The sequence below is a fragment of the Chrysoperla carnea genome, chromosome 5 (assembly GCF_905475395.1).
Source record: "Chrysoperla carnea chromosome 5, inChrCarn1.1, whole genome shotgun sequence".
NCBI classification, from domain to species: Eukaryota; Metazoa; Arthropoda; class Insecta; order Neuroptera; family Chrysopidae; genus Chrysoperla; species Chrysoperla carnea.
Window position 1 is genome coordinate 6,967,014 of NC_058341.1, and position 26,314 is coordinate 6,993,327.

The 26,314-nt window shown below is 29.7% G+C and overlaps 4 protein-coding genes across 8 annotated transcripts in view; 2 read left to right on the forward strand and 2 right to left on the reverse strand.

Moving 5' to 3' along the window:
• Positions 1-4,699, forward strand: part of LOC123301763 (liprin-alpha-1) — a 197,993-nt gene extending 193,294 nt beyond the window's left edge. For 2 of the 5 annotated variants that reach the window (XM_044884650.1, XM_044884652.1), the window contains exons 11-16: positions 1,722-2,034; positions 2,180-2,355; positions 2,419-2,892; positions 3,263-3,419; positions 3,551-3,667; positions 4,439-4,699. In XM_044884650.1, the coding sequence (XP_044740585.1) occupies positions 1,722-2,034; positions 2,180-2,355; positions 2,419-2,892; positions 3,263-3,419; positions 3,551-3,667; positions 4,439-4,525 (1,324 nt within the window). In that variant the 3' untranslated portion in view covers positions 4,526-4,699. The remainder of the gene's footprint in view (positions 1-1,721; positions 2,035-2,179; positions 2,356-2,418; positions 2,893-3,262; positions 3,420-3,550; positions 3,668-4,438) is intronic. The other 3 variants (XM_044884651.1, XM_044884653.1, XM_044884654.1) reach the window with 3 other exon arrangements.
• Positions 4,700-13,908: 9,209 nt separating this feature from the next.
• LOC123301778 (60S ribosomal protein L11) lies at positions 13,909-15,637 on the reverse strand. Its single transcript, XM_044884677.1, has 4 exons — positions 15,493-15,637; positions 15,214-15,381; positions 14,676-14,973; positions 13,909-14,077 (listed from the first exon to the last, which is right to left on the reverse strand). Exons 1-4 carry the CDS (start codon positions 15,505-15,507, stop codon positions 13,947-13,949), a joined length of 612 nt encoding a protein of 203 aa, XP_044740612.1. The 5' UTR covers positions 15,508-15,637; the 3' UTR covers positions 13,909-13,946.
• Positions 15,638-15,948: 311 nt separating this feature from the next.
• On the forward strand, positions 15,949-24,127 carry LOC123300387 (dynein regulatory complex protein 1 homolog). The gene is made up of 11 exons (XM_044882958.1): positions 15,949-16,139; positions 16,219-16,620; positions 20,996-21,370; positions 21,502-21,897; positions 22,101-22,320; positions 22,450-22,576; positions 22,636-22,849; positions 22,994-23,221; positions 23,462-23,640; positions 23,743-23,894; positions 24,083-24,127. Exons 1-11 carry the CDS (start codon positions 15,949-15,951, stop codon positions 24,125-24,127), a joined length of 2,529 nt encoding a protein of 842 aa, XP_044738893.1.
• Positions 24,033-26,181, reverse strand: LOC123301781. Its single transcript, XM_044884680.1, has 4 exons — positions 25,933-26,181; positions 25,607-25,747; positions 24,887-25,025; positions 24,033-24,262 (listed from the first exon to the last, which is right to left on the reverse strand). Exons 1-4 carry the CDS (start codon positions 26,000-26,002, stop codon positions 24,154-24,156), a joined length of 459 nt encoding a protein of 152 aa, XP_044740615.1. The 5' UTR covers positions 26,003-26,181; the 3' UTR covers positions 24,033-24,153.
• Between the last annotated feature and the right edge of the window lie 133 nt (positions 26,182-26,314).

The following is a 26,314-nucleotide window of genomic DNA, read 5'->3' on the forward strand; positions in this document are numbered from 1 at the left end:
AAATTAAAAAATATTATCAATTTATTGTTGAATTGATCACGAGAAAAACAGAAACTTTGCTCAATAAAGGCCCTGATAAATTTTCTATAAAGTTCAGAAAATGTGACAACTCTAAAATATTAAAAACATTAATATCAAACCTCGACATGAATTAATGTTACCGAAAACAGTAACGATTTCGATTAGTGTTAACATCAATTGCATATTTTTTTCTCGTACGCACGCTTACACATAAATAGGAGGACCGGTGCTAGTGGATTACCAACAGGTGGAATGCCCACTCACAGGTTATTAACAAAATATTCTATTTTAAATTCAATGAAACAAAAACATTCTACCACGCGTACATCTAAAAATTTATTATATCATTTACCGATGTCAGCAAGTTATTTATAGTCCGTCCAGAAACAGACAAAAATTCATTTTTGTTTTATTCATTTTCATATTTTCTGTTTTCTTTTGTTTTTGTAAATATTATTTTTTTATTTTGTATATAAAATGATAAAAAATCGATGAACAAAAATAGATAATTTTTATTTGAAAAGAAAATTTTCTGTTTTTTTTATTTGTTTAACGCTTGTTTGCTTTTTCCATTATTTTTCTTTTTTGTTTGTTTTTGGGAGAGATATATTTAAAAACGCAACAAAAAATCCTTCAAATTTGTAGCATCGTAAGAACACTCCAGGTAGTGAAATAAACTATGAAAAGCTACGAAAGAATTAATTTTTGTCGCATTCCGAACGTTAATGTCAAAATTTGCTCGTAACGTGCAAATATCTGGATCGGGCCTGACGAAGACTTGGTGGCCTTAAAGAATAACCAAAAATATTAATTTTTTAATACATTCTTTCCACGAAGGAAAATCCTCAATACCTAATGTGGTCTAAAACTAATAACCATGATCTACAAGTCGTCTACCTTGAGTTAATGTTTTTGGCGTTGAAAATTTTAAAATATCTCTCCTACATTATTCAACTGTCTGTCAAGATGTCGTTGCTTCAAAGAAATCAACAAAACGAAATGTTTTAAATGTCGCGTCGTCGTTATACGTTAGAAAAAAAAACTTAGCAAATTATTTCTCATCTATCGTAATAGAATCAAATCTCTTTCTTGATTTAGGGCCAATCGTATAATTTTAAACATTTCAAAACAACTAAAAATTTTCGAGTCTATTGTCAAGATCATATCTAACAAATTTTTCTTCTCAGAAAATGTTCATAGTCGGGGATTTCTCTTTTAGGAGACCTGAAAAATTTACCATTGCCCATCAAGCTTGAAATTAATGAAATACGTTACATTATTTTGGACAAAATGATTTATCATTCTTCAGTTTTAAGCTTAACGCGCAATTTAAAATGCTCCAGGGCCTCTGAAAAGGAAACCACGTTGGCTATGAAAATTTACGTGGAAGATATATATGTTAGACACGGCCTTGAATTACCTCTCTAATTTTCAACTAATTTGAAGTTATTGTCAAATATTACTCCTGAATCTTTTTCTATTATTAATAAAATTTATTTCGAACAAATGAGAAATGGTATGCTTAAAATATTTGTCACACATATGGTCTAAACGTGTTGCTAAAAATCCATATATTCCAAAATGGGCTACAAAAGCTAAATTGTGCTCGCTTCCATGATTGGTCGCTAAAAAGGCTATGGATGTGTGATAATGTTTACTATTTATATGTAGTCAAGTAGTGTTAGTCTGTAGTGCAGTAGATGTAGTGTGTTCAGGCAAGGTATGCAGACGCTGACGCACACTCCCCCATCCCCTCTATCCTCTCGTCATAGCAGCCAGGACTCGTTGCATAAGAATGCACTGTGTGGTAGTGGTATGCTGAATACATCAACCGCATCAATGATGGGCATCAGTGGTGTTGGTTTGGGTAGTGGTGGCAGTGGTGGAGGTACTTTACCACGTGACGGTTCATTGCCTAGGGATCCAGCATCAGTTGCAGCAGCGGCAGCAGCAGCACAAAAAAAGAAAGGCATTAAATCATCGTTAGGACGATTCTTTAGTAAAAAAGAAAAGGTAATTTAAATTAAAATTTTCAATTTTTAATAGCAATTAATCTGGCTAGAAATTCTGAAGTGCTATCTGGCTGATAGCACTAGATTTGAGTTCTTTTGAAGCTTTGAATTTATTATTTACGTACGTCTTTTTTTCGAATTTGTAGCAGGTGAAAGGAAAAGAAAATTCACTTGGTGATGGAAGTATGAGTATGATGTCAATGACACAAAGCAATATGACATTATCAGATGGTGATTTAGTTGGAGGTGCTGATAGTATAAGTTTATCCGGTAAATATACTCCACAGAAACAAGATTTCGATCGGAATCGTACGAAAAAGAAGTAAGTTTACACGTCCCTTTTGCGTTTGTTAATAATTATTAAAATAAATTTTGTATTTTACAGAGAACATGATTATCGACATGAATTATTAGGCGAAGCAATGAAAGCTGGCACACCATTCGCACTATGGAATGGACCAACAATTGTTGCATGGCTAGAATTATGGGTTGGTATGCCTGCATGGTATGTGGCAGCATGTCGTGCAAATGTTAAATCGGGTGCAATAATGAGTGCACTCAGTGACCAGGAGATCCAACGTGAGATTGGTATAAGTAATCCATTACATCGTTTAAAATTACGTTTAGCTATACAAGAAATGGTGTCGTTAACATCACCGTCAGCGCCAAAGACATCACGTACAACATTAGCATTTGGTGATATGAATCATGAATGGATTGGTAATTATTGGTTGCAATCGTTAGGTTTACCACAATATCGTACCACGTTTATGGAATGTTTAGTAGATGCACGAATGTTGGATCATTTAAATAAAAAAGATTTACGTGGACAATTAAAAATGGTCGATAGTTTTCATAGGTATGTTATTTTCAATTTTTTAAAGAAAAATTATTAAAGGAAAATTTTAAAATTTCGAAACACCTGTCTCTGCGAAAATCATCAAATTTGGTACCACAATAGCTCATTTGAAAACTTATTCTTTGTTTTGGAATCTATAGCCCAAAAATTTTCCTTTTTCTACACTTACTCAAAAATAAATCTCATAGATCTAATGGAAATCGAATTTAGCCTATAAATAAGTCGGGAAATATGCTTCCCTATTGAGTGCCGGATTAACTAACATCAAGATGTTATTTGAACCGGATGAGCAAAAAAAAATTGTCACTAAACTGTATTTTCTAAATGACATAAACTTTCGAAAATTAATTTTGTTTTAATATCTTTTTAGAACAAGTCTACAATATGGTATATCATGTTTAAAACGTTTAAATTATGATCGAAATCAGTTAGAAGAACGTAGAAAACAATCAGAAAATGCATTAATGGATGTATTAGTATGGAGTAATGAACGAGTTATTAAATGGATTATAAATATTGGATTAAAAGTGAGTAATACGAATCAAATCGATTGAAAATTGATATAAAGACCAATACTTTCTTATCTCTAAATTGAGATTCTTTGATTAAAAATCAATTGAATTAAATGATGTTTTAAAAAAAAATGTATTTTTTCTAGGAATATGCAAATAATTTATTAGAATCAGGAGTACATGGTGCATTAATTGCATTGGACGATAGTTTTGATTCAAATAGTATGGCATTAGCGTTACAAATACCAACACAAAACACTCAGGTAAGTTTTATCTCATTTTTTTTACGATAAGTTTTCTTTGCTCCAACCAAGTGAATTTTTAAATACTATTTCATTCAAAATAATTTAGTAAGAGATTTTCCAAGCTAAGATTTTCAATTTTCTGGATGTTTAGTAAGAAAATTGTTGAATAATAGAATTATTTATTTATAATTGAAGAATGATTTTTTTTCTTAAAATGCAAAATAAGAAAATTTACAAGTATAGTTACCTCTATCCGGGGCACACTGTATAAAGTAGGCGTGTCTAGCTGTCCTCGCCTATCTTAACGCCTACAATTACTTGTCTCTCTCTACCTCTTCCAATAAATATGAATTTAAATTATAGACCTATATTTATTTATAGACAACACCAAAATAAAATTTTACTCCATTTACAGACCATAAAAATTAATTAATTTCTACACTTATAGATTGGAAAATCATTGAAAAAAAAAGTGGTCTATGGAATGATTAGACCATTCAAAGAGTGGGCTATTTTTTATTAGATAGATCATTCGTACATTTGCATAATAGTGCTGTAAATTATTATGGTTTCTTTATAACCATATATATTTTATTCAACGCCTGTTGAAACACAATTTAAGCCTTTTTAACACAATTTAACGAGATTGTAGGATCCACAACTATAGTCTCTATATCCGATAGTTATTATAAATGATATAATATCCTTCAAGAATATATATCTTCTCCGGGAAATCTTTGAATACCATGAATTAACGACTTTTAATAAACGACATCGTTTTTTTTCCAGGCCCGACAAATATTAGAAGTTGAATTTACAAATTTATTACAATCAGCAACAGAACGACGATTAGAATGCGATCTAACAAGATCCTGATACACCACCATTCAGCAACAACAACAGCCAGGTAGTATGTTTTTAAATAGTGGTGGTGGAAGTGTGTTGAGTGGGAGTTCGACATCCATACAACAACAAACACAAGCCCAACAAATGATGTTGCAACAACAGCAACAGCAACAACTTCAACAACAATTACAACAGCAACAACAACTCCAACAACAGCAACAGCAACAACAACAACTGCAACAACAACTGCAACAACAACAACTGCAACAACAGCAACTTCAACAACAACAACAATAATAATTCACAGCTCACCCACACCCCACCCCTTTCTATATAAAATGTGTGTAAATATTTATTATATATATAATTGTGTAATTAATTGTGTTTTTATTCAACGACATAATTATGACGTCTTCATGTAATTCATTGTTTTTGTTTTTAAATTCTTTAAAAGATATTCTATACTAAAAGCCTAGTGCGCCTAATTTTGATCGTACGATGGACTTGTTATATTATTATATATTGGAAAGCCAAATGGTATGTACACTTACTTTACAACAGCCGTTCCCAAATTGGTTTGAACCCTTGGTAGTCGATTCCAAGCTGAAAAGGGTCTACGGTAGCGGAAATAAAATAAGGGTCCATGAACGAAGATTAAAGGTAAACAAATTGTGATTAATTAATTATTTGTTGACTAAAAAAGGGAAAGGAAGCGGACAAAAGGAAAAGGGCGATAGGAATGACGGTAGATTCACGAATTTAAAAAAAAATCGACTGAAACAATTTTTTACGGATCCCGCGCTGGCTTAATCTCTCATTACGTGGAAGGGAGTCTATTTAAATCACGAAATCATGGCAAATGATTTTCGATTCTCGAGGAATTTTCTCGGGAAAACGAAGAGATAACGTAATTCAAAAAACCATCCTTTGCCTGCTGTAGTTTTGTGTAGAGATATTGTGATACCGTGCTTGCCTTATCGATTTAAATCATTGGAGGAAATTCCGCGCACGATCAATAATTTGGCAAGTCTGGCTCTTGGTATAATAGTTTCATGTTCATATTAACACTGACATACATACATATATACATACATACACATTACACATACTACCATCATCCTCTAGTCTTTTATTTTTTGTCGGCATTATTCATTTTTTTAAGATGATCAATCATCGTAAAATTTAAGATAAATAGAAAAAATATCGATGGACCATTTTTTTAAATAATTAAGTGCAATGTCCAATGATTTTATCCATCAAAATATTTGAGTCTTAGCGTAGTATTTTACAGTCATTCTAAAACCTCTGAAAATTTGGGAGAGAGTAAAGTCAGCTCTAAGTATTCCAGGATATTTCCTTTCAGGGATCCAACACAACTTTCCATTTTTAATAATTTTAAATGTTTATATCTGACAAAAACTAATTGCAATTTAAAATATAAGAGTCTTAAAATTCTGTGTCAAATGTTTGCACTCACTATTTCAAATAACTCAAAATTAAATGTTTGATTTCTTCAAAATGCCTAAAAAAATATTCTAAAAGACTTTTTGAAAAGATGGATATGCCTATTAATTAAAAAAAAAAAGAAAAGTGATTTGAAATAGTTTTCAGAACTTTTGGCACACTTAAACTGTGGGAAAAATCATTGGAAATTGATTTAAGAATTTAGAAATAAATTTGTAAGTAAATATTTTTAAAACAAATATAATACAAAAAAAAGCAGCAGCCAAAATATTAAGTCAGGAAGACCAATTCTAAAAAAACATGTCTGTTACACGTTGTATACGGTTCATTTACGATACGTAACGTGTACGCAAATGACATGTTTACAATTGTTATACGCATAAATTTTTTTGTTTATTTTAAAAATATCGGGTGTTAATGTTTTTTAAAAAAAAAAACTACTTAATCCAAAAATTCAGTGGCACGAGTCTAGTTTTTTTTTCTGTTAAAATGGACTTGTGTCCACTCTTGATTTAGGAAAAATAAATATATACCATAATTACGCTACCTCCTCGTGAGAGAACACTTTTTAAAACTTGTGTATTTATCCATTATTTAAATTTATCGAATTTGGTTTTGTTTCGTGGTAATATTATCGAAATTGTTTTGAAAAAGTTTCAAATGTTTCTCGAATCACTTCAATTATTGTTCTTTTTGTCATACGAAATTTAATCCAGTAAAAAATTGGGTGGATTCTTCTAAGACAATAATACTAATGGATAAGAGTTGAAAGTGCGGGACGAAAATTTGCTGAATTTTTTTTACCCCTGAACAACAGAATTTCGAAAGATTGTCTTTTAAAATTTATCGGCGGTCAAAGAGAACCGAAAAGAAATTTGATGCGTGTTACTTTTTGATAATCTTCTTCGAAACAAAACTAAAATCGTAAAGGTTAATTATAAATAAATATAACGTCTAATATTGCGCCCCCCCTTAAATATTAAAAAAAAAAACACCCTTTTTAAAAAAAATATTAGAAAATAAATCTACCTTTTTGTACAGTAAATTAAAAACAAAATAATATCCATCATTTTTTTCACCAAAAATAAAACACTTTTCTTACTCTTAAAATATAATCAAAACTAAGTGAAAATAAATGAATTAGACTAATTAATTTTAATTAATTAAATTCGTGTGCGTAAAATACGCACACAAACTTGTATAAAAAAGTATAATAAAACCCGATAAGAGCTTTAAATATTTAAAAAATGGTTGGTTAAAGGTCTGGGATCAGTCAGTAGTATTTGATATTCATTGCAATACGGTTGGAAAGAGAAATTTTTCGTTAATGGAAAACTTATTAAGCACTGAAATGACTCTCAAACACTACGCTTGGACCTAGACCTGTTATATTATATGAAAAATTTTGTTTTTATAAAAACAAAAAAACCAAAAAAAAAAAAAATGTGGTTATGTTTACCGTTCAAAGAGAGAAATTTTGTATGAATTGCTCGTGCGTTCGTGTGCTTGTGTGTATGAATGGATGAAAGAAAATGTATGATATCATAAGGGTCAAATGTTTGCCCCATTTTTACGGAAAAATGGGGACAAAGACCTCTTTGAAAAAGCACTATTTAACTATATCACAATCTTACATCGTGTTTGATCGTATTTTCGACACGAATGTGAGAGGAGTACGTGATATATTTATACCGTTGTATATTATATTAATTAATTAATAATTAAAAAAAAAAAAAGAAAGAAAAAACACTTCATTGTAATTTTACTTCATTAATCTCACAAATCAAATTAATTATTGAGCATATTGTTATGTACAGAAAATCAATATTTAAAAATTAATTCAACAAAACATAATTTTCCTTGGCCTCCCCCCAAAAAAAAAAAAAAACCTTTTTTCACACGTATTTTCACAACCGTACTTTTAGATCTCTGACCAAGCGTAGTCAGAAACTCACTAAAACTACGATTGATCGCAGACCTTTTTGTTGTTATCCAAGAATTTTCCTATCCTTCCTCATTATATAATGTAAATGTAATTTTTTCAACGTCTTTTTGTGTTGTCTGCTCGATTTAACGTTTAAGGTCGAGATTTTCGTTCGAAATGTTTTTTACTTGTATTTATTCCGATTACGGTGCTATATTTCGGACAAATCTCAGGTAATTTCTTTATGTGAATACTAGGAGAATTTCTAAAGAAGCTTGAAAAGTCACATGAGGAGACAACATGTGATTAACCAAGAAGCATTAACCAACTGGTATGAAATTTTTAAGAACTATCCACAAAAGCAATTTAAAAAACTGTTTCCTAATGGTCTTTTTTCCCCATTGGGCACTGTGGGAAAGTTTCGAGGAAACCGCCATATTCTTAAGCTACTGACAAAGGACGTCAAGATTGTGTGTAAAAATAAATGCGAAGATGACCGAATCGTAGATTGAAGATTGATTCGACATAAAAAAGACCCCGGCGAATATTTTATAGCATAAGAGCCCCTGATCCTAAAGACTTCAGGGCCCCAATCATTCTAGAAAAGATTTGCGTGTGTAGTAATGACTATCGAAATTCTGGATGTACATCCACAATAGAATCTGATTATTGAAAATGGGCAAGGTCTCGAGTTCTATGAATTCCCCAAGTTGTAGTGAAAAAAGTAAATGTGAAAAAAGAGTCCTACAGTGTGAAGGTTCTTTCCAAAAGGACCCCAATAGTTTAAAGACGATCCTGTTTGTGATGGTGGGATTTTCAATATCAGATGGTTCACTTAAACAGCCCGTCGAATATTCTTCAATTCAACTCATCTGGCTACGAATCGGAACTGTGACATTAATAATGCGTTTCTCACATAACCATTTTCAGAATACGTTAAATTATTACCCTCACGGTGAAAGTTATTCGACCTTAAACGTTAATGTTCAGCCAACCCAAACACAAACAAATAAAAACCCCCCTCCTCTATTTACAATATTAAAAATGACACCAAAACTTTAAAAGAAAAAGTGTATTATCTTCATATCAAAGAAAAATTTATGTATAAAAAAAAGAAAAACTAGTCAAATATTATATTAATTATATGAAAAAAACCACTTACACCTCCATGTTTATATGATATGATGAGGTGTATTTGATATATATGGAAGTACAGTGTGTGATTTCAAAAGCATATCAAATATATAAAAAAACAAATTGTGTAACGATTGATTGATGCGTATTTAATTACCAGCAAATACTATGCGTCTTTTTTGTTTTATTTAATCAAAACATCTATCGATATTATCTTTGGAACTTAGAAAACAAAGATACGAATAGTAGAAGTTGATTGAATAAATCGAAACGGAGGTGTAGTACCTTTCTTTGTAAATAAAATTGAGTGTAATTCGATACGTGAAAATATTTATAATACGCACGTAATGTTTTTAAGTGTGTGTTTTTAGACAAATAAATGCTTTGTTTTAGGAGAACCAATGAGATGATAAATATTATACAGGGTGTGTAATTGAAAAGTTGAAGGAAATTTGAAAAATGATTCTTTTGAGTTACTTATTGAAAATGTGTTATTAAAAATAATAAATATAACCGACGTAACACGACAGATGATTCTAAAAATTGGATTACCACCTTGAAATCATAAGTTACCCACAAAAGTCCTTTTGTGCGGTTGAGTCAACTTTCAATTTCTATGACTCATTCAGCAAATCAGAAACTGGAATATTTGGACCTTTAAATATGTAAAAATACTCTTGCCAAACATTTTAGTGGTCGCGGGGAATTGTTTTTTGTCAATTTAAAGTTAGTCCAGATAAAGTCTGTTATATATCAAATAAACGGAAATAAATACTAACCTGACTTAAGTTTGGAAGTCAAAATTTACAATCGGGCTAAATGAAAAAGACCCGAACGAATTTTCATTTCTTATATTAAAAGGTCCTGAAAATGTGGAAATAATGTCTAAAAAAGGTAATCACTGGACGGGTGTTTTGGTAATATTTCTTCGTATCAACTCCTTAATTTTAATACTTTATTTACCGTTAAACTGTTAGGGAAGGCTTTGACTTCAATCGAATTGGTAGGAGAGAATTTAAGCCGTTTAATTTTGTTTAATTAATCGGCCGTTGCATCGCCTCTTCTCTTTGATCTTTACAGGTTCAAATCGAAGATGGCTTTGGGTGATGTTGCTATCGTTTCTGTTAAAGGTATGGGTTATCGAATTCTACAACTTTAGGTGCAAGAGTTCTGCACAAAAACAAAATAGTACGTATTAATTTTTATAAAATATTTCAAAAAATCAATTTTTTAACTCTTTTTAAGTGACATCCTGTATATAAATTTTGGTTGATTGATTGATGAAAAAATAATTTTGTAAATATATTCTTGTAGAAAAAAAAATTATAAAAATAATTATTATGTAGTATAAACAAACAAAAAAACTTAAATAATGTTTGTTTTTTTATTTGATATTATTAATTTTAAAGTGTCAATTTTAATATTGTCGTATATTTTTTTATACGTTTTATTTAAAAAAAAATTCGAGCATCTTTCTCGGTAACGGACTAACACAGTGTCTGAAAATATTCAGTATTAATCCTCTAATTTTCTTATTTGCTTTTTTTTAATCAAAGGTATTCAATTTTTTTGTATTCAGCAGACACTGATCAATTTGATTTTTTACGTGTGCGAATATTTAAAAAAAAAAGACTGTTTCATGTTCATAAATAAAATTTTTCAATTCTATTTTGATAAACCCCCATATCCATTAGTTCACCCCAAAAAACATTCCAATAGTTTATTATATATATGTTATTATTAATATGTTAAAAGTTCGAATTTAATTCGATTCATCTCGGGTGCAATCAGAAAACTAGAAATTCTCACTGATTTTCACAAGCCAGAGATATATGAAAAGAAAGTTTTCTCAAGTTACTAATTTTGATTCGTTATCATATTAACCCGTACAATTTACGACCTTGTCGTTTTAATGCGTATACTTTTGACAAATTAGGCAAAATAAAGTTCCAAGAGAAAAAAGGATCAAGATTTTCGGGTGGTTGTGTCGTGTCCACCTTTTTTGGGGGCTGAATTCGCACCTAATTGAATTTCTATGAATTTCTAATTCGGTTTAGATTCCGCCCTTTGTGTTTATATCCTCCGCAAAAATCAACTGCTTTTAAAAATGAAATTTTTTAACATATTATTAATAAAATAAACGCTCTATCGATGAACAATAAAACTTAATTTTATTTTAATCTCAAACGTATAAAAAAAGACTTCATATTTACAAAAAAATGTCCCCTCCTTGTGTCCTTTCTCTCCAAATAATTTCCTTGATCATGATCCTGCGTATATAAATAAATTTTTGAAAAAAATGTATACATACAGTATTACGATAATTATATATATATATATTAAAAAAAAACAAGAAAGTATGGAAAAAAAAGTAATTTTTATCTTTATAGACACTTTTTATTTAGTACAAAACAAAATGAAAAATTTACATAAATCGAACAAAAAAGTCATTATTAAGAAAAAGGTGCAACGTCTCGCTAACAATGTATAAAAATCAAATCCCCCCCAACAAAAATGTTTTTGTTTTTTTTATTTTAAAAGCGTACTATGTTTCAAATATCATTCAAAGGTTTTTTTTTTTTAGATTTTTGTTGTGTTTTTATGATCGAAGTTAGAAGAAAGATGAAATTCTAAATTCGAAAAGAACTCGTTTGCTTGTATATTGTGGCTAAGGGATCGACATTAGGAAAGAATAGCTCAAAAGAGATCATGTATAAATGTAAGATTATAGGTAATCGAATCTTCTCGAACGAGCGATAACCGACAGAAGTGTTCAATGAGCTGAAATCATGATACTTTCCCAAAATTTTCGATAAATCATCAGCTCTCTTCTTCCCCATCTGATGAAACTTCTACGTCAGTATCTTCTAAACATTTGTGTCTCAATTTTATTTTTATTTTATTGGATTGATCGACTCAAAACGTATTACCAAGGAGTAGCAGTTTTAGTTTCGAGAACAGTAAAAAATCAAATGGGAGCTAAATCTGGAGAGTGCGGTGGTTAATCGATGTATTTGTGGTCTTAAATTCGATCACAAGTCTGGTTCTACGGCTGATTTTTTCGTGTAAATCCGATACGATCTAATATTATTCTTTGTTGATCGTTTATCCTTCCGAAATGAATTCAAGAAGAGGAGGTTTACTGTCTAAATTATATTATCTGTCTGGTGCGAAGTGAAGACAAACGACAGCAAAATTTGATGACTACTTTTCAACATTTCGATAATCTATAATCACTCTTTTAGACCAGGAGGCTTATTTAACAGATACTTGTGGTATTCCACATCTGCGTAGTCTGATAAATACTTTTTTAATGTCGAACCCTAGATCATTAATAAAAAAACTCTTTGTTTTTAACCCTTTTTCCTACTTTATTCCCTACTTATCAAAAACTAATCTAATCTTTTTTGAACTTAATAAGGAAGAAAATCTACAATTGCATTCATTAAATTCATTATACATATACATAAAATATAAATATTAGATGTGAATTGCGCATGCGTGTATAAAAATTTATTTAAACAAACCAATTGAAATATGATGAAAATTATTTTAAAACAAAAATCTTGTAAATATTAAAAAACAAAATTAATTATTATTGAGAAAAAACAAACCTATATAAATAAAATAAACAATAATAATTATTAATTAAAAGAAATTAATTAAAATCACAAGAACAACAACAACAAAAAAACTGATATTTACAAAATATTGTACGCTTTTATAAAATGTAAGTTGAATGTTAAAACAAAACAAGAAATAATAATAAAATTAATAATAATAATAATGAAAAAAAAAAAAATTAATATGTTATTTATTTTACAATTTTTAAATAAATTTGTATCATTTATCTGTTATATATTATTGAAATATAAAACAAAAATGTCATTAAAAAAACGAAAATATTCATTTAAAAAATTATTTTTATCTTATTTTGTTTGATTCCCGCATTCCTTTATAAGCTAAAGATCCAAAATGGGACAATAGCGAAATCCCTCCATACAGAAGCAAAGAAGTTTTAAGAAAGAAAGAAAGAAAATTAATGGTGGAATAATGGAACAATGAGAACTAAGTGCGTAACGCAGTTGACTTTGGGTAACCAGTTCGTATCTAATTGAGCGCCCCATTAAATTTTTGTATTTATTCTGGTGCAATCGCGAAATCCCTCCATAAAGCAAAGAAGTTTTAAGAAAGAAAGTTAATGGTGGAATAATTCAACAATGAGAACTAAGTGGATAACGCAGTTGACTTTAGGTCCCAGTTCGTATCTAATTTAATAGGAGAATATGTTATATTGTTTCACTTTTTTAGATCATGTTCTCTCTCCTATTATTAAAGATTAAATAAAATTTTTACTATTTTTCCTTCTTTTCTTTCCCAAAACCAAAAAGTTGCTTGTATTGTGCTAAAATTTGAAATTTTGTACTAGGAGAACATGTTTATTTCACAAAATAATTAGGCTATCCCATCCCCTAGACATAAAATATTCTTCTGTCGAAATAATATCACTTTTTTGAATTCAGAGTCAAAGAAGAGGACGTCCTATTTGTTTTATTTCCTGCACATTCTTTTTTCTAATATTATAGATAGATAGATCCAAAATGGGGAAATCGCCAAATCTTTTAAAAGACTTCGTTTGATAAACTGAACTTGTCTCAATTCGATTGGTTGGAAATTAAAACGGAGCTGATTGGATTTCCAGTCTAGTGGATTCAAAAATTTATTGAAAAAAAGAAAATTTGGAATTCATCAACTTTAGGCCCCTTTAATTTCTGTTTTTAATTGAAACCAAACAGGATAACAATTATTTAAGATTTTCTTAATTCGATTTTTCTAAGAAAATGAATGGGTTTTTCAAATAAAACAAAAAAATCAAATAGTTTTTAATATATTTTATTATTAAACATAAGTAAGACAAAGTAAATTAATTTATTTTGCTTTGCTTTGTAAAATAATACCATCGTATTTCTGTTGGAACCATTTCATAGCGTCTTCTTTTGTTAAAAGGTGTGAGAAACCAACTTTTCCTTGTTTACGTCTTCTGTGTGCAACATTGAAACCTAGAAATAACATTAAAAACATTTATTTTTAAGCAATTCTTCAAGATTATTATGAAAATCTAATTTCTTTGCTCCAAAAATTACCGCCACTTCAAAACATTAATATAATTATTTATAAAAACGGTAAGGCTACTCGGACATTTCTTAAAACGGCAGGTAAAGAACCAAATCAAAGAATTTTGTTGAAGTAGATTACGAATCCCTTGCCGGAGCTGGTGAAATATTAGTAGTCATGCCTTTATTGGGGTCAAATTAGTACATGTCTGCGGATTTTTTGGTTAACTCGGGTGTTTGCGTTCACTCACCGATTCTCAGAAAATCTAAAAAAACTTGGATTATGTTCTGTTCACGTTAAAAACACAATCTTGTCCGAATAACCTCAACCTTAAAAAAGTTTTGGTAAAATTTGGATTAAGAAATTATGGAATATTTGTTTGATTTCAGTAGTAACACGCCTAGTAATTCGTAGGCATGGGTTGCAAATAAAAATCAATTTAATCTTGCATAGTTTTTCAGTCAAGTCATTCGGTAATTACATGATCTCAACGAAATATCTATGCAACTACGATCAAAACAAAACTCAAGGTGTAACACTTACCAGGTCGTCCTAAGACTACGTAAAAGTCTAAACCATAGATACCAATACTTGGATCGTATTTGATACCTAAATCAATATGTTCTTGAATACCAAAACCAAAGTTACCGGTACCAGAGAAATTGTCACGACGTAATTCATATTCTCGTACTTTTAAACCACGTTCCAAAATTTCTTCAGCTTTTGCACCACGTACCGTACAATGTACGGCAATTTTTTCATTACGACGAATACCAAATGATCGAACGGTGTAACGAGCTTTGGAAAATACAGGTTGTTGACCAGTTAATTGTTCTAATACCTAACACAAGTAAAAAATTGGATTAGTTTGTAATAATATTCAATCGAATATTTCCCTTTAGGGTCTAGAAAACATGTTTGATTTCAGTAGTAACACACTTAGTAATTCGTAAGCGTGAGTTGCAAATAAAAATCAATTTTTTTCTAGCATACATTTACTAATCAGCAATATTTCGAATATATTTGCCGAAGAACAATTGTATGCGGTTATTAATTTACAAAAAGCGAATAAATTTCTTACCTTAGCCGCTCGGGTAAGTCTGTCACCAGATTCTCCAACACAAATGTTCAAACACAATTTACGAATATGTAAATCTCGCATAATATTTTTAGATTTTTGTTCTTTCGTTTCTTTTGCATTTGGACCTGCTGATTTCTTGGCAGTAGCAGGTGCAGGTGCAGATGCTGGCTAGAAAAAAAAAATAACACATTTTATTAAAGGTTAGGAAATTTTTTCCATTTAACTTGAATGAATATCTTTTAGTATTGAATTTTTAAAATTAGTAAAATAATGGCTTACCTTTTTAGCAACCATTCTTCTGGTTAATTTTTAAATATATTATTTGCTATATAATAGTCCTAGAATTAGGATGTTTGTAGATTACACGTTTTCAAATGTAAATCTACAACCTACTCGGCCATTACTTAATTGAGAAAGAGCTTTAGATGGCGTTACTGTACTATCCACAATCATGGCTGGATAAACAATTTTGGGCGCGTTTTTTTTAAATAATTGAAATTTATATAAATATTTTATTTTAAAATTCATTTTAAAATATATATTTACAAAAATATTTAAAACTGTTGATTAATAATTCATAGCGACTATCGCGGTTTAAAATGTTTTTAATTAATATTATTAATCAGTTTCTTTAATTTTGTTTAATCGATTTTTTTTACTCCACCCATAAATATTTTTATACATAGTTACCATCAATTTATTTTACGTATAATTTTCTTATAATATATTTTCGCAATGTTTCCTGCCCAACTAAAATTAATTCGAGATCTTGATGCAAATATGATAGAACCATTAGAGAAAGCATTACATCGAAATTCAACAGAATTTGAAGAATTTCCCGAACCGCATATCACTTCTACGGATCCGCGTGAAAGAAAATTGGCACGAAGATTACGTATATTGCGTCGATTGGAAGCTATACGCAAGTGAGTATCGAAAATTTAGTATGTTTTAATAATTTAATATTTTTATAGCAAAATTAATAACAATTTCATTTTTGAACAGATCACATTTACCACCTGGCGAAATAGTACCCGAAGAAGTGAAACAAACAATTGTTGAAAAACAAATCGATGAAAGTTGGGATAAATTACAAAAGAAAATTTTTATTGGCGATGAGTACATTACAAATATACGTATCGCTAACGAAAGTCGTGAAGTACAACGTCGTAAGGAACTTATTGCCGAGCAAAAACGTATATCATCAAAATTGGAGGCAGAAGGACGAATTGCTGAGGAAATGTTTCATAAATTATCTGAAGGATGGCCTGAATTGACAATATCTAATGATCCATTGTACATAGACAATGGATTAGCGCAACAGAAATTAAAGTGTGATGAATTATTAAAGCGAAAAAATGATTTGCTGGAAATGTTAGACTATGAGCTCAAATTTAAAGATACCCGGTAAGTCACGAATATCTTTTACATTTAATATTGCGAAAACCATATTGGCTTCAAAAGAAAAGTAAGTAAGCTTCATAAGATTAAGATAACAATAAGATAAGGCAATGCACTTTACAAGCTATTTTTAGGTTTCTGAAGTAAAAATTTTAAAATTTGGTATCAGGAGAATATGTTAAACAGGTGATATATAGACGTAGAAGATTTTACATGTCTATGAATATTAAAGTATAAAAAAAAAAATAATAATAGGAGGTGTGTCTTAAAATATAAAATTATAAATGAGTAAGATATATAGGATATTGTATTGAACCAAAAGAGACAAAGTATATTAGTAATATCAGTGCTGGCAATCCAACGGCATTAGAACCAAACAATACCAACCTGACATAATTAAATGTATTTCGTACATATTCTCCTGCTACCAATTCTTATAAAATTTTATTATTTTAAGCAAACAAATGTGTAAATTATGCAAAAATATTATATAGGCAATGCACGTTACAAGCTATTTTTAGGTTTCTGGAGTAAAAATTTTAAAATTTGGTATCAGGAGAATATGTTAAACAGGTGATATAGAGACGTAGGAGATTTTACATGTCTATGGATATTACAGTATAAAAAACTAATAATAATAGCAGGTGTGTCTTAAAATATAAAATTATAAATGAGTAAGATATATAGGATATTGTATTGAACCAAAAGAGACAAAGTATATTAGTAATATCAGTGCTGGCAATGCAACGGCATTAGAACCAAACAATACCAACCTGACATAATTAAATGTATTTCGTACATATTCTCCTGTTACTAATTCTTTTAAAATTTTATCTGAGATAAAGAAGATTGGGAAAATTCAATGAATAAATAATTTAGAATAAATTCATAAATGTTAATTTTCCATTTAAACTAATTCAATTGGGATTCCTTTTTTGGAAGATTTAGGAATATAATTTTATTATTAAGGACTGATTAGTTTTCGTGTAATTAATTAGTTTTTCAAAGCGTACAGGTAGCAGATCAGAAATTAAATTTTCATTTTCATTTCAATAAAAACAGTTTTACCGGCATTAGCTGGCACACAAGTATTTTTATTTAATTCGAAAGAAAGATAGGAAAAATCATTATAATAATTTGTGGCAAGGAAAACATAAAAAAATAATGTAGTTTTAAAAATCATTTCAGTCAAAAAATTTAAATGTTTTCAAAACAAAATACATCTACGTGCCATCTATGGAAAACCTGTTGAACTAACAACAATTTCGATGGATGAACTAACATTAATAGCGACGGTAATGCCATCTATAATAAACATGTTGAACTATTTATTAATTTCGACTATAGTGCCATCTATGGTAAACTCGTTGAACTAACATTATTTTCGAAGGCAGTGCCATCTATAAAAAACATGTTGAACTATTTATTAATTTCGACTATAGTGCCATCTATGGTAAAACCGTTGAACTAACATTATTTCGATGGTAGTTCCATCTGTCGCTAATTACTTAAACTATCATTATACCTTGATTTATAGTTAAAAATTTTAAAAGTTTATGCAAATGGAATATTTTATTTTTTTCGCAAATTTAAATAAGTGCAACTATTGTAACAATCGATTTTTTAATTTAAACAAATTAAAATAAAATAAATAAAAAATAAAAAACCTTAAAATAAATTGTGGAAGAATGATTGTAAATAAATCTATTAAAATATACAATGATATATTTATTTTTGTTTTATTAAAAATGAACTTCCACAAAGTATAGTATAACTAAATTTTTAAACTCACATTTGTATGAATATGATGTAAAAATCGAAACAATTGTCACAATTATTTTTAATTAAAGTGGACTTTGCAAAATAAATATTAATTAGTTTCTAATTATTTACAAGTTTTAAACTAAAGCTCAAATTTTTGAAGTAAAACTCGAACAAATTTAGAAAACATGTTTATTGAAAAAAGAGGAGATATATATATTACATTATGGATAGATATTGTAAGTCGAAAGTGGAGTAGTGGCTAGCTCAGTCGCCTCAGGTTACAAAGTGCAACAGTTCGAATCTAGCATGGTCCCGAATATTTTTTAAGTAAATAAGTTATTATACAGAGGTAATGTCACTTTTTTACATAATTGTTATGAGAATCAAAAGCGATAAATAAGTAAGAGAGTGGGGTATATTTTATGTTATTTTAATTCCCACCCCCTGACAGAAGATTGATTTATGACATTAGTAGGGGAAGGTGGTTTTCAAATTTCCACCACAACATGTTTGCCTAGTACAAATGATGAAAAAATAGTTTTTTTTCGTTCAAAAACTTCAATTTTTTTCACATTTCTACTAGGAGAACATCATGGACGGACGGAATAAGTAGTACCTGATAGCAAGGTAATTGTTGTCACCTCGTAAGTCAGAAAGTTAGTGGTCTGCACACCCGTGTTTGGTGAGTATGACTTCTGGACAGACCAATAACTTTCTGCCAAAATAAAATTTTAGACTTTCGGGGTGAAAACACTTACTTGCTTTTTCTCCCTATCAGGAACTACTAATTCGTACTTATGTTCTCCTAGTACAAATGTTGAAAAAATTGAAGATTTTTTCGATCTTTTTTGATAAAAAAATTTCAATTTGATTGAATATGCAGGAGAAAATGATTGATTTTTTCCACATTTGTACTAGGTGAACATGATGAACAGGAAGGAATTGCCTGACAGGTAAGTAATTGTTTTAACTTCGAAAATCAGAAAGTTATTTATTGGTCTGTTAACTTTTTTGGTGAGTGGAAAAACCTTATTACATGTTTTCCTATTCAAAAATGATTTATGACTTTAAAGAATATTTATGATTATTTAAATTCCCACCCAAAAAGAGTGGAAAATTTTTAACATTAGAAAAAATTCAATTAATCTAAAAGTAAAAATGTTAATACTTACCAGGAATCGAACTTACGTACCTTGTATTCTGAGGCAAGTACTGTATCCACACAGCTACCTGGATTGTTAACAAACTTATAATTAACTTAATACTTACCTTTACTGAATAATTAATTAGTTATGAATTTTGTTCTGAAAGAAAAAATGGGATAAAAAAAATAAAACAAGATTTAAAATATATAACGATTTTTATTTATAACAAAAAAAAAGATTTTCAATATCATTTATCAATTAATTTGCTTTATATGTAGGTTCTGTTTTATATTCCTGAAATTGAGGTTTAAAAATGGATAATGGTAAGAGGGCAAGTAATAATACTTAATAGATTCAAACAAAAAAATTAATATAAACCATTTTTTATTTATTATAAATACTTGTACAAATTACACCTGAAACAAATATGAAAATGATTAGTTTTATTAATACAAAAGGAAAATCGAAATTATTTTTCATTTAAATGTAATGATCAATAAAATCGGGATAACATTTTTCCCAAATTTTCAACAATTTCTATCTAATGTAACAATTGGAACAATAAAGCAGTTGATTTTGGATACCTCAGTTCATATCTAATTGTCTGTACCACCCCCTGCAAATGTCATAAATCATTTTTATGCCAGGAGGTAGGAATTATAAAATATACCAACCTCTTTAAATTATATACTTGCCTCTTTTAATTCAAAACAATTATCTAAAAAAGTAAAATAAAAATTATGTCTATATCACGGCAGGATACGAACCAGAATATCCTGATCCGAAGTCCAGTGCGCTAGCCACTACTCTATCTCAGTCATGATAAACCTAGCATAAATTTTAATTAAAAATATATGTACATACATACCTGAAATAAATGTGAATGAATATGGAATATTTTATACAAAATTAATAAAATTCCGAGATTTTGGCGATTGAAATTCGGAGTATTAAAAAAAAGTACAGCATACACTTTTTAAAGTACTAAAAAAAACCTTGAAAATGAAAAAAGTTTCAAGTCATTTCCACGAAAATTAACGGAATTATAATTAAAAGAAAGTTTTTCTCATTTTCAAGGTTATTTTATAGTACCTTAAAAAGTGTACAAAATACTTTTTTCAAAAAACGTCAAATTTTTTACGTTCAATACTCCGAATTTCAATTACCAATAACTCGAAAAGTATTGACATTTCGAAATAATATACCTACTTAGATTTCATTGCTTTATCGACTTCCATTTTCAACATATATTTTTCTATCCCACAAATTTTCAGGTCAATTCGAGCTATAAGAATTTAGAGGTATAAGCCTCCTTTACTGGAGTAATAGTTTTCCAAATATAAACTTCACGAGGCTCAAATTCAAAATTCAATGAATATGCTTGATATTTGCATCGATTTTCCTTAAACTTACCTTATTACGTGATTCAAATCCATCTCATTTTGAATCTAATCTCATATTATCTGATGTAGGTACACGCAAGATGAGATATGTATGCGACAAGATATTCGAACAATGGCAGATCGTATTGATCGTCAAGCATTATTAATGCGTAAATCATTCCAACATGAGCTAGCGTTAATCGAAGAAGCGATAGTCCAAGAACGTGTGGAAGTAATGGAAGCACATAAAAAACGTTTAGATGATTTAATTGAAATGCGCGATGAAACCGAAGCTGAAAATCTAGTGATAAAAATGAAAAAATTAGATGAACATGAAACCGAAATGTATCGATTGCTACAAAAACATCAAGAGATATTTCGTGAAGTACGAATCCATTTGGATAATGATATTGAAAATTTACAAAAAGAATTACAAAATTTACGTGCGCTATGTTTAATAAATAGGTAAGTAAATAAGCATCCACCGGTCCTCAACCCGAAAAATATTTTAGGATTCTGATCCCGAATCATTTTTCGGGTTAAGGATCGATCTATCTAGATCGTTTAATTTATGATTATCTCTCTGATTAAAATAGTGAAACAATGGATTATAATTATCAAATATTAAAACGTCGTGAAGAAGAAAATATTCTTGTAAAATCAACGCAACAGCGTAAAATTAATAAATTACAAGACGTAGTGAATCAAATCCGAAAAAAAATTGAACATTTCACAAAAGAATCAAATATTGAAGTACAAAAATTAACTGAGGATGTGATTAAATTAAATTCGAACATAATTGAAGTTGAACGAAAAGATGAACATTTTTCACGTGCCAATGATCGTAAATATCGTGAAATATGGAATATGAATACAAATGAGGCAACCGAATTATTGAAAAAAATTTTGAATATTGATCAAATTATTCATGAACAACAATTAGGGCTTCCGTGGAAAGCACCCGAAACGCCAGCTATGATTGATTTACTTAAGTACGTTAAACCATGGTTCTGAACGGAATTGAAGAAAATAGACCTGTTGACTGATTTCTTTTATCTGAGACCCTCAATTTTCAATCTGGCAGGTTTTTAATAATAATAAGATTCCTGAGGGTTTCGATTTATGAAACAGTCAACAACTCCTCGGAACCTGTTCTATTTTCAAAATCTACTTTGTATAACAAATTTTTTTTTAGCGAACGTGATAACGAAAGTAAAGAAAGCGAGATAATTTCAAAAGATGAAAAACATTCAGATGATATAAAAGATGATACAGCAAAATCAGCATTATTAGCCCGAATGTTACGCCTATTAGCAACAAGGACTGAAAATTTAATTGAAGATCGATTAAAAACACTACTTGCGCCATATTCTGATAACGATACAAAAATTATCAATTTGGATAATGTTTTTGCTGTACGTATTGGTATTTTATTTGAATATTTATATGGAAGTAAACAGAGAGATTGAAATATACATTTTCTAACTTCCTCCTCGATTTACTTCCATATTCGAATATTTACTAAAAACCTAATTTATTTTTAGGCATTACATATCCATACAGAAAACGATATGAATACTTTACTGGAATATTTTTTACCCTACACATATTGTCCAGTATGTATTAAGGATAATATTGTTGCCGAAAGTGTTTCTACTGAAAGTGAAGAATGTAAGCCATATTTTACCCCGGAATTTTGTCTTCAGCTCCATCTAAATTAATCTTTTCAGATATTTTAGATGACCAAATAGTTCCAGACAGTTCATTACCTCAAACGGAACAAACCAAAAAAGTTGTCCATGTAAAAAGGTCTTCTAAAGATAAAGGATCTATACCGGAAAAAACAAGCAAATTATTAATGGCAATTGAACCTTCACCAAATTTAGTAAACGAGGTGCTTAATGCGTTCACGGATGAATCAAAACCTAGAGATTCACAAATTATGTACGTTAATAAATAGTTTTAATATTGATTACCATCGGGATTTCAAAAGGAGTGGGGGGTGGTAATGGCAAGTTCAATCTTGCTCTTCCCAATCCTCAATTTGCTCAGATTGCAGATAAGTTCATAGTTTATTTTAATTTTCAGAAGCAACATACTTTCATTAAGCAGCAAAGCTTCATCAGCTGGTTCATCTTCAACAAAGAGAGATTTGTCACCTGAAGATAAAAAACAGAAGATAGTAAAATCACAAAGCTTCAAAGACTATAAAACAAAATATCATTGCGAAAAGAATCACATACTTGCTATACGACCATGTTATATAATTCGTGCCATAAAGGATTTCTCCATAATGTTTAACTCCAGAAAGGATAAGTAAGTTTTCAGAATACCTCAATTCCTCGAATGGGGTTGAAAAATATTTCACGAAATTCGTTGACGGCATTCATGATGGGAATTCGATTTACATTTCTTCGACACACGATCTACAAAAAAGATTGTACGCGATTCACTCCCTTTCCCCTTATTTGATTCGATACAGAAATATTTTCCAGCCTACTCCAATACATAAGCGAAAAGCCTTCTTACTAATTGAAATTCTTGACTTTTTTTAAGGGAATTCGTAACAATTGAATCACGCTTAAATAGAAAGTCAAGTGCGATTTCACGAAATATTTCGCAAGAAGATGTGGCTGCATATTGGGAAAGATATCGTAACGTATTTAGTGATAAGAAGGAACAAATTTGGGATGCACTGTTAATTGGCTTAAATAAATATCACACGATATTAAAAGGTAATACTTTAATTTGGGTTCGAATATCGATTGAACCGAATCGTTATTATTTAATTTTTTCCCCATATATACTCCGATTTTTTTTTTTTTTTAATTTTTCAGATCGTAAACAATTATGTTCCGAAGTTTTGGGATTACGTAAACAAAATGCAGAATTACGACAACTCTTACATAATTTATCGGATTATAGTGATTTTAAATTTCTACCACCATTAGACGATACAACATTCCCCCCACAATCGTCTGCACCAAGTGTTCGTTCCTTCACCTCAAAAGATTCATCATCAAAATTTACTTATAAATATATTCAACCAAAATTTTAATTTGATATAATTAGTTTTTTTTTTTTTTAATAATAAAAATGTTAAAAGTTTACAAACAAAAAAGTCTCATTAATTAATAATATTTTATACAATTTATCCCAATAATAATGTGAATATAGAGTGGTTTCACTGTAATTTTCTTAAAATATAAAGTGGATACATAATTAACAGTGAAAATTTGGTTTTTCCTTTAATAATGTGTATTAAACATTGCTGGTAGAATATCATTAAATGCATTTGTGAAACAATTGCCATTTGTTGAATCTCCACCGCCATTTGTAGGGGTAACAACAATTTCTCTGTAAAAAAATAAAAAAATTTTGTATAATTCTAATTTGTGTTTTTTATTTAACTAGAACCAGACTAGAACCAAATAAACCGTGGGACAGAAAGGGTGCTTTGTAAAATGATTAATACATACTACAAAACTTCGTGTGTGGCTTCCTTTTGGCGAGTCTACCAAGATTCTCTCTACGACTTTATTTGAGAGTGTTGCGTTCTCGAATGAGCACGATAACGTCATATTTAAGCTAACGATTTGAAAAAACGTAGCAGGGAATTTGTCGTACACTAATGTACTCATTCGAGAACACAGCACTTTCGAAGAAAGTCGTTGAGAGAAGTTTGGTAGACTCTGGTCCCATGGTCTAAAAGCTGGGTTAGCCAGAGTAGACAAGAGATTCCTTAAATGATTCGTATACTTGTTGAGTAAAAAAGTGTTGGAGATAGATACGAATTTTTTTAAATCTAGAAACATAGCTTTTTGAGTTTCAGAAGGTCTTATATATACGAATCTGCCACTCAATCTACTGTCTTGGACTTGGTATCATTGAAAAGAGGTTTATTACCTGATGAACAAGTCTTATCATGTTTCGCATGATTGGAACAAAATTATTAGTTAAGACAGAAACGAGAATACTTACTTTTTTTGTTGCTCCCCATTTAAAATGTGTTGATTAGCATCTGTGTTCTGCTTAAAATTGTGCACAGAATAACGATTATAAAGGCCCCAAATACTATTCATCAATTTACTATTATATTTCAATGGCGATAATTCCGTTACTACAAAATTCAAAAAACAAAATTTTGGTTTAATTTTTAAGTACCGTTAAGCATCTTTTTTAGCAAAATACAATGGATTTCACTCAATTTTTATAAACCTTCGGATAAATATTCAAACATTTAGATTCAAATTGGTTAATCGTAGCATTCTAGGCGGCACTAGAATGAAATTATTGAGGGGGCCATCGAGTTATCAGGGATAATTTACTATCTCTTGTAATCCTAATATCTAAAACTTGCATTTTAAGAAATATCAACACTTTTTGACTTGACCAAAAATTGAAAACCCAATACTTCATTTTAGAAAATAATCTAAACTAAATAACCTTGTACTAATGACAGTATCGATTTAAAGACTGCAGAACAGACTTGATGGCACCCTTTCTAACCTGCCCCCTTCTACATTCCCACTTTTCTTTTATCAATCAACTACCCACTTAATAAATATGATTCACTAAACAATGCATTCACATACAACCCCAAAAAAATATAATAATTAAGGTCCGATTATCTGGCACAGCTTATAGATAAATTGAACGAAAACCAATTTCCAATAAAAACTATGATAAATTTTCACGTACATCTACTATCTGGGTACTCATATTTTTGGTTATTATCTTTTGGTGACATCTTTGAAAGATACATTTCGTTTTCACGAACTTTTCGTGTACAATACGCTCCTGGTACAATTGTTGACATCCTACCATTTAATTTTAAACAGTCTGAAAAAAATTTATGAAAAAAAAGGTCACATTTGGAATTCAATTTTATGATTGGGTCACACGAGCTTCAAAACTAAAATAGAAGACGTCAATTTCAACCCTATTTAATTTTAGCTGACATTCGTTCAAGGTATTTTCAAATCGACGCTCGTATGACCGACAAATTACCAAAAAAAAAAACTTACCAGAACAAATTTCAAAAACTTCGATCAGAATTTTAATCCTCATGCAGAAATTATTTGGAAAAATCACCATAAAAATTCAAAAACTTTGATTAACTTTCTTAAAACGAAACAAAATCGTTTCTCAGAAGTTTATAAATCAAAAATAGTCTTTTGTTTAAACAATTGCTATGCAATAATTGATTAAGTCAATATGTGGGGGGCCTTACTATAATCAAGAACAACGCTGAACGCATACAAAGAACTAAATTCAAAATGTAATTTTTGTACTTAACAAAATTGGCCAAGTGCGAGTTTATCTCTCACTTTGATGACTCTGCTCACAATGTGCATTAAAAAAATTATTTTTCGTCATTCATGCAGGAGAGTAAGTACTCTTTTTCCG

What these genes read in the sequence shown, in the direction of transcription:
- LOC123301778 (XM_044884677.1), bottom strand. An exon ending in GACTTACCCGAGCGGCTAAG is followed by an intron (nt 14,974 to 15,213) that starts GTAAGAAATTTA and finishes TACTTGTGTTAG; the next exon opens with GTATTAGAACAATTAACTGG. An exon ending in CGTAGTCTTAGGACGACCTG is followed by an intron (nt 14,078 to 14,675) that starts GTAAGTGTTACA and finishes TGTTATTTCTAG; the next exon opens with GTTTCAATGTTGCACACAGA.
- LOC123300387 (XM_044882958.1), top strand. Translation starts at nt 15,949, where the DNA reads ATGTTTCCTGCCCAACTAAAATTAATTCGAGATCTTGATGCAAATATG. An exon ending in CCTAGAGATTCACAAATTAT is followed by an intron (nt 22,850 to 22,993) that starts GTACGTTAATAA and finishes TTTAATTTTCAG; the next exon opens with AAGCAACATACTTTCATTAA. An exon ending in ATATCACACGATATTAAAAG is followed by an intron (nt 23,641 to 23,742) that starts GTAATACTTTAA and finishes TTAATTTTTCAG; the next exon opens with ATCGTAAACAATTATGTTCC.
- LOC123301781 (XM_044884680.1), bottom strand. Translation starts at nt 26,002, where the DNA reads ATGGTGATTTTTCCAAATAATTTCTGCATGAGGATTAAAATTCTGATC. An exon ending in AGTTTTTGAAATTTGTTCTG is followed by an intron (nt 25,748 to 25,932) that starts GTAAGTTTTTTT and finishes AATTTTTTTCAG; the next exon opens with ACTGTTTAAAATTAAATGGT. An exon ending in AATGGGGAGCAACAAAAAAA is followed by an intron (nt 24,263 to 24,886) that starts GTAAGTATTCTC and finishes ATTTTTTTACAG; the next exon opens with AGAAATTGTTGTTACCCCTA.